Source organism: Sceloporus occidentalis, unplaced genomic scaffold (assembly GCF_023333645.1).
Source record: "Sceloporus occidentalis isolate IW3139 unplaced genomic scaffold, rSceOcc1.0.p SCAF_45, whole genome shotgun sequence".
NCBI lineage: Eukaryota > Metazoa > Chordata > Lepidosauria > Squamata > Phrynosomatidae > Sceloporus > Sceloporus occidentalis.
Window position 1 is genome coordinate 3000823 of NW_028317025.1, and position 7852 is coordinate 3008674.

The window sequence follows — 7852 nt, forward strand, 5'->3', positions numbered from 1 at the left end:
TTATCTTGTGGACATTTACATCTTGTTGGATTGGAGAGTTCCAGCAAGTCCAGAACCACTGACAAGGTGAATATGTGTGGACAGTGTACTCCCTGTTTCAAATGCCTGTGTGTAACCTTTCTACTGCATAGCCCAGGCTGCATGCAGGTTGCAGGGAAGCTGTACATTAGTGTGTATATTCTTGTGTCCTTATCTATTCTACAGTATTAGCCACTTGCAAGATGCTGAAGATTACTGTTTTACTTTTTACCCTGGTGTTAACCCCGGGATTCTGTGAAGACTACTGGTACAGAAGCTGCAATGACATTAAAGCAGCAAACAAATATGCTATGGGTGAGTAAACCTAATCCCCACCCAACCAAGAGAATAATTTCCATGACTGTTAGTTTATGGGGTTTTGTGAACGGCGACCAGGAACAAAAGCATGAATTATATTTGTGCTTTATAGAAATTGTCTGGCTCAACTTGATAATTTTATATGCAACAATAATATGCCCAGTCAATATGATATGTTTGTGGCAAACCACAATTTGATTTCTCCTATATGCTATTATTATTGTGCGAGCTTTGGTTTCCATGAATGCACAGCTAGTGATATGTTCACACACCCTATCACCATCATGTTGCAGAACACAAACAAAATCCAAGCGACTAATAGTTGGTAGATGAAGAGAGCATTTTGTATTGTGGAATAAAATATCTAATGTCCTGTTATCACAGATGGGATATACACCCTCATCACCAATAACAATGAGTTGTATCATACATTCTGTGACATGACAACCAACGGTGGAGGTTGGACCTTAGTGGCCAGTGTCCATGAGAACAATTTGTATGGGAAATGCACAGTAGGAGATCGTTGGTCAAGTCAGCAGGGGAACTCGATTAACTATCCAAATGGAGACGGCAACTGGGCGAACTACGCCACTTTTGGGCAAGCGGTGGGAGCAACCAGTGATGACTACAAGGTATAAACCACTTAAGGGCTCTGGGCAGATAGAATTATCTGTTATCTACTGCAATAATATATTCGGGTTTAATGTATTACTCTAAAGGGTTTTACTTGTTTTATATATAAGAATTCTAAATCTTTTTAGTCTAGTCTCTGGGCACATGGTTAAATTATCACTCTACTTTCAATGCATGGCTAGATTCTCGCTATAGAGTAGTCGCTATAATCTCATGGTCCATGCCATGTTCTCAGAACTTTTACTAAAATCTCAATGCCCAGGTTCTCAATCACCTACAGGTCTGTGTTTTGCTACATATCACTACTAGTAGAGATTAGGAGATTATTTTGTTTATAACGTGTTATGTCAAATCCTTTATAAACCTATTTTTCAGATTTTGAGATTTGTTTCAAACCTCCCTCTTTCAGAATCCAGGTTATTATGACATTCCAGCCAAAGACGTGAGCTTGTGGCATGTGCCCAATGAGACTCCACTTTCAAAATGGAGAGAAGCAGCTCTGTTGAGATATCGCACACAAAATGGTTTCTTAACCAATGAGGGTGGGAACCTCTTCCATCTTTACAAGGTAACACTAAGGGCTGCCGGATTGTATTATAATACAACCCTTTCCCCCAAATCCAGAAACTCCTGTCTTTCCTTTTTCTGAGTTGTAATATGTTTCACATAGTGCCATTACAAAACTCACTGCATATTGTTTTCAGGGAAAATATTATTATGGGGTAAATAAATGAAATTACATTAAAACACATTTTCCAGTGCATAAAAAATTACAGAGCACAAATAAAACTTTAAATAAATGTGGTGGTTTCCAGATCAAGGCATGCTAAGGAATATATCTTTGGCATTTTTTCCAAATTTAGCAGTGTATTATTTATATACCTGGAAAACTTTTATTTAACTGTTTCATATATATGGTTATGGGTTAAAAAAGCTCTAAAAAGTCCAGAAAAAAATATCAAATGTGTGGCTACACTAGATGAGAAAGAGGGGAGACATAGAAAAAACAAGACTATGTTTATCTAATATCAAAGCGTCAAGAAAGCAACATTTCTATCATCTTTCAACAGAAATATCCAGTGAAATACAACGTTGGTAACTGCTTGACCAACAATGGTCCTGCTGTTCCAGTTGTATACGACTATGGAGATGCTGAAAAGACAACCAACTACTACTCTCCACTTGGGAAAAGTAAGAAGATATATTGTTAATGAAGTTGATCTTTACAGGTGCTTGATAGGTCTTATACTAAGCATCCATTCCCTCTCCAGATGAGTTTACTGCTGGATATATCCACTTTCGTGTCATTAATAATGAAAAGGCTGCACAAGCTCTTTGTCCGGGGGTGAAGGTGACTGGGTGTAATACTGAACATGTAAGTATGGCAGCTCCCTAAAATTAACCCCCAAATATACAAACCAAGTGTAAATGATCTGAAACTGCTATCATCCAGATATAAGCTCCACCTGTGCATTTGTAAAAAAAAAAAAAAACAACAACAGGACCAGGCTGGTGTAATTACTTAGTAGTAAACCACTAATTAGCAGGAATTGGTCTGTGCCCATATAGGATATGATCTCTCACCATCACCACACATACTAAGTGTTGACCTCTACTTTACTCTTGCAGCACTGCATTGGAGGAGGAGGCTTCTTTCCAGAGGGTAATCCCCTACAGTGCGGAGATTTCACAGCTTTTGACTGGAATGGATATGGTACTCGTATTGCATGGAGTGCCAGCAAGGAGATCACTGAATCAGCTGTGCTCATTTTCTACCGCTAATATGAATATTGTCTTGGTGCCTTGCAGAGTTTGTGTAATGTTTCTTTCAAACATGTGGTTTGGTATTGACAAGGTGCATTTACACCATTAATCTGATACAGGTGCTAAGGGTTAAAGGACTAGTTAGGCTAACAGGAATAGAAATAATGGGGGGGTGTATTATTCATTGCATTTAGATTAACACCTAGTATTTCTCCCTAGTTCAATGAATTAGCACATACAGTATTTACAGTAATGCATTTTGTTAATTTATACACTGTTGTGGTCACCTCTTTGCTTAAATAAACAGTGTAAACAATATTCTTTACATATGTATATATACAGCCAAGGCCAGATCAAGGAGTTTTGGGCTCTGGAGCAATTATTCATGAAGGACCCCTTTCTTTGGGTTTCCTGCTTTAAGCAAGTACTTTTTTTTTCTCCTTGAAGTCTTTTTTCCTTCAGTTCTACTCTTTCATCCTTTGTTTCCCTCTGTTCTATTCTTTTTTTGCCCTATCTCATTTTTGCACCTAGCTTCTTGAGATAATTTCCCATCGTCTTTCTCTTTTTTCTTTTATCTTGATTGTTTGCCTTTTACATTTTTCATTCTCCTAATTCCAATTCTGCCCCTCATATATACTGTATACACACACATGGACACATAGCGAGGGACTTGAAATTTACTAGAATCTTATTGCCACAATGAGGGAAAATATTCAATACAAGTTTAAGACTGGTTTTGACAAGCCTTATGTTCATAATTTAAAGAGGAAAGTATATGTCATATGATATATAGGGTATGGAAGTAGAACATGACCTATGTTACCACTTAGATCCCTAAAACTATATGTAACTACATAAAACTCCCCTCTAAAATGAATCTGCTGGCCGAATACAATATGCTGGCTAAATACAAGCAGTGTTCCCTCTAAACTGTGCGCTTGTGCGCGCACACATATTTTTTAGAGAGCGCACACGTCCAAAAATTGTGCGCACAACAGTTTTTCCCCAAAAAAGAAAAACATAATAATTTTTTTAAAACTTTATGCAATGCGGATATTGTGCGCACAAAATTTTTGCTCTGTGAAAATTTTTGCACAAGAGAAATTTTCTGTGCACGCCAACTAAGAAAAATTAGATGGAACATTGAATACAAGTAACCAATAAATGGCTATAAATTGTTAATTTTGTCCACAAGTGTTCACTATAACCTCAGTATGAGGGACCCCAATTCAGATGAAGTAACTCATTACATGAGATGTTTGTGTGCTACCCCTACATAAAAGAAGAAATGGGTCTCTAAAGTGAATATGAGGTAAAATATGCTTACAGGAACACAATGACTTAAACTACCGAAAAGGGAATCTGAATGATCGTAAAAATGCTTCTGCTGAGCTGAAAAGGATTGAAGAGGAGTTTGACCTAAATTAATAACTTTTTACATTGTCTGTGTATAGAACAACTGATCAGCCAATACACTCTGCCCATTATCCCTGCTGAAAGCTATATCAGTCATTGGCCTTGTCATATTCAGGATAGCCATATGCATATCCCTTGCATGTTTAACCACTTTTTTGGATGAAAAAAACCTTAATTTGCTTTCAGTGGTATTTCCTGGATATAGCCATGTCTCAAATACATATGTGTGTCATTTTTGGGATGCTACTGGGTCTACATTTCATTTTTTTTTACTTGGAATCAATTTACTGCTCTCTTTTCTCATTTGATGCAGTATGGTGGTCTCATAGTTCAATTTAACCCAAGAGTTTAACATAAGAGGGTGTCATATTGATGGTCTACCTTGGGCAAGCACTTCCCATCCATGTTACTCAGCCACCGACTCAGTTACCCACTGTAAAAGATTCTAACACATTTAACATCTCTTCTAACCCCAATAATATAAAAGGACCATATGTAATTATTGGTATAGGCCAGGGGCGTCCAACACGCGAACCTCGAGGTGCGGCCCGCGTGAGATCGGCAGCCAGGATCACAAGAGCCCTGCTGCTTACTTGTGGGAGGGTCTATTCTCTGCTCCAGTCCTGCTTCCTCTGTGGGGAGAACAAGGGAGGCCGCGCCCCCTGCTGAAATCTGTGAGCGGCATTGAGAGCTGTAGAGCAGGTAAGGGGGTGGGGTAGGTTGTGTGAATGAGTATGTCTGATTGAGGGAATGATTCTGTGAATGAATGAATTTGTGTGTGTGTGATAGCATGGATGTGTAAGTGCTGGAACCTAGGCATGATGGGACTGTGATTGCTGTTAGCAATCACACTCCTATCATGCCAAGTCAGCCAGTACATGCTGAAACCTGGCTAGCTGCCCCCCTTGTGTATTGATGCTGCCAGCAGTATGGGGTCTGCACTTACAGCCACCCTGTACCAGCATGTATTGGCTGACTTGGGATGATAGGAGTGTGATTGCTAACAGCTAACAGCAATCACAGTCCCATCATGCCTAGGTTCCAGCATTCACTGGTTGCCTGGGTATAAAAAGAGTGTGTTTGCTGTTAGCAATCATACTCCTATCATGCCAAGTCAGCCAGTACATGCTGAAACCTGGCTAGTTGCCCCCTTGTGTATTGATGCTGCCAGTTGTAAGGGGTCTGCACTTACAGCCACCCTGTACCAGCATATACTGGCTGACTTGGGATGATAGGAGTGTGATTGCTAACAGCATTCACAGTCCCATCATGCCTAGGTTCCAGCATTCACTGGTTGCCTGGGTATAAAAAGAGTGTGTTTGCTGTTAGCAATCACACTCCTATCATGCCAAGTCATATTGTTGATTTTTTTGTCCAATTGTGGTGTGTTACTTTTAATAAAAGTGTGGTTACACACTAAAATTGGACACAAAAAATACAATGCCCAGCCAACCAGTACATGCTTGAATCTGGATATGCCTGAGATTGCTGTCAACAATCATAATATATAATTTTTTTGTACAATTTTGGTGTGTAACTTACTTTTATTAAAAGTGTGTGAGGAGGTCACTTTCAGTTTCGGCTAAGTGAACCCTGAATTTTCGGTTTTGGTCCAGAATTTTCATTTTAGTGCATCCCTAAAATAAATAGAACTATTTTATTTTTACTTATAAAGAATCCTGAATTTGTAGGCCCAGAAATCCCAGAAATCAGTGAGAGGAAAAGTAAAGGTTTTGTGTCATTTACTTTATTTTAATCTGCATATTTTATTAAAGGCCATATTTTCTCTCAGTGAAAAATGAGTGCGGCCCGCTCACGTATACAATTCTGATGAAGTGGCCCACTGCAGAAAAAACTTGGACACCCCTGGTATAGGCAATAGTCAAAGATATGTAACCATTGTTCATAAATAAATGATAATTAAGATATATTAATAGGCTTCAGGGTTTCCTTGACCTTAAATATGGAATGAAGGATTTGCTGAACAGGCATTCTATAGATAGGATAGTAACTTGTTGATGCATGGTATAGTTGTAACTGTAAAAGGGCATTACAGTATGCGTACAGTGACCACCTAAAATAGGGTTTAGACGTGTAAAGACCTTAGTGAGCATGTTTGAACACCCAAAGAGGTGAAGACCAATAGACTGACATCATTATCCAAACCGTATATAAACTAGGCATTTGTAAGACATGGGGAGGCATGGGAAGAGAGGTTGAGGGAAGATGTACTTGCCATCCACGGACTCTTCACGTCCCAACACTCCCTCCCTCCATCCTCAGGAATGCATAGGATAGATGTCATGAACTAAATTCTTCTCTAAGGTTTTGTATTATTTTTGTTATCTACTTTTTATATTCTTCTATTCATCTAAGTGACTCTGCCTGTTTTTGACGCACATACATATTTTTTCTGCTCGTTATGGGGCAATAGGTACAAGTAGCGTTTTGCTATTTCAAAACCATTTTTTACATATCTGGTAATTCTGCATTTCGGGTATCTTTCAAGCTGGCCAATTCAATTTACCCCATCAAACCATATATTTTTGAAGACTAGACATCCCAGGGTATTTCAAATGCTAATATTTTAACTCTTTCCATGCACTAATTCTACCACCAGTCTTTGTCAAACTTTGTGGTAGTAATTTTTTTGTGTTTTTTTTCACACACATTTTAATTCAGGTATAAACTTACAGCTCCTGGTATATGTCACTGTCACACAACACCCCAATATGTGTTTAGCAACATCTCCCGAGTACAGTGATACCACCCATGTATGGGTTTGCCTGGCTGTTTGGGGGCAAAAGGGCCACATTTGGGGCATGCGTATTTTTCAACGTTGGACTTTGACAACTCGTGATCCACTGTGTACCCAATTTGCAACATCACGGAGAGAATTCAATGTGTCCAATAAAACCATATATTTTTGAAAACTAGACACCCCAGGATATTTCAAATGCTGGTATTTTAACTCTTTCCATGCACACATTTTACCACCAGCCTTTGTCAAAGTTTACAGTAGTATTTTTGTGTGTATTTTTCACACACATGTACTTTAGGTAGAAATGTATAGCTCCTGGTATATGTCCCTGTTACACAACACCCCAATTTGTGTTCAGCAGCATCTCCTAAGTACAGTGATACCACCCATGCATGGGATTGCCTAGCTGTTTGGGAGCAAAAGGGTCACATTTGGGGCATGTGCATTTTTCAATGTTGAACTTTGACATTTGTTGATCCATTGCCCATGCCCTATTGAGTACACCCTGGTCAATTCAGTGTGCCCTATAAATTTGCAGTAGTTGGGCCAAGTTTGCAGTAGTATTTTTTTGTGTGTATTTTTCCCACAAACGTTGTATTTTAGGTATGAATTTACAGCTCCTGGTATACGTCACTGTCACACATAACCCCAACATGGGTTCAGCAACATCTCCTGAGTACAGTGAGACCCCACATGCATGAGTTCGTTTGCTAAGAGGCCACATTTGGGACATGTGCATTTTTCAAATTGGAAATGTGGTCATCCTTCCCTCTGTGCTAATTTGGACATTGTTGAACACGGCCAACTCAATTTACCCCATCAAATCATACATTTTTTTAAATGCCAGTATTTTAACTTTTTCCATGCGAAAATTGTTTAAAGATAAAGCGCTAATTTAAGGACCTTCAGTGGGAAATTATTTTAACGTTACCATTTTTTACA

General features: G+C 38.8%; 1 protein-coding gene across 1 annotated transcript; it reads left to right on the forward strand.

Moving 5' to 3' along the window:
• The first annotated feature begins 221 nt into the window (after positions 1–221).
• Positions 222–2751, forward strand: LOC149289472 (intelectin-1-like). The gene is made up of 6 exons (XM_089490535.1): positions 222–333; positions 721–968; positions 1379–1537; positions 2040–2160; positions 2241–2344; positions 2599–2751. The coding sequence occupies exons 1-6, from the start codon at positions 222–224 to the stop codon at positions 2749–2751; spliced, it is 897 nt and encodes a 298-aa protein (XP_089346661.1).
• The last annotated feature ends 5101 nt before the right edge of the window (positions 2752–7852 follow it).

What these genes read in the sequence shown, in the direction of transcription:
- LOC149289472 (XM_089490535.1), top strand. Translation starts at nt 222, where the DNA reads ATGCTGAAGATTACTGTTTTACTTTTTACCCTGGTGTTAACCCCGGGA. An exon ending in AGCAAACAAATATGCTATGG is followed by an intron (nt 334 to 720) that starts GTGAGTAAACCT and finishes CTGTTATCACAG; the next exon opens with ATGGGATATACACCCTCATC. An exon ending in CAACCAGTGATGACTACAAG is followed by an intron (nt 969 to 1,378) that starts GTATAAACCACT and finishes TCCCTCTTTCAG; the next exon opens with AATCCAGGTTATTATGACAT.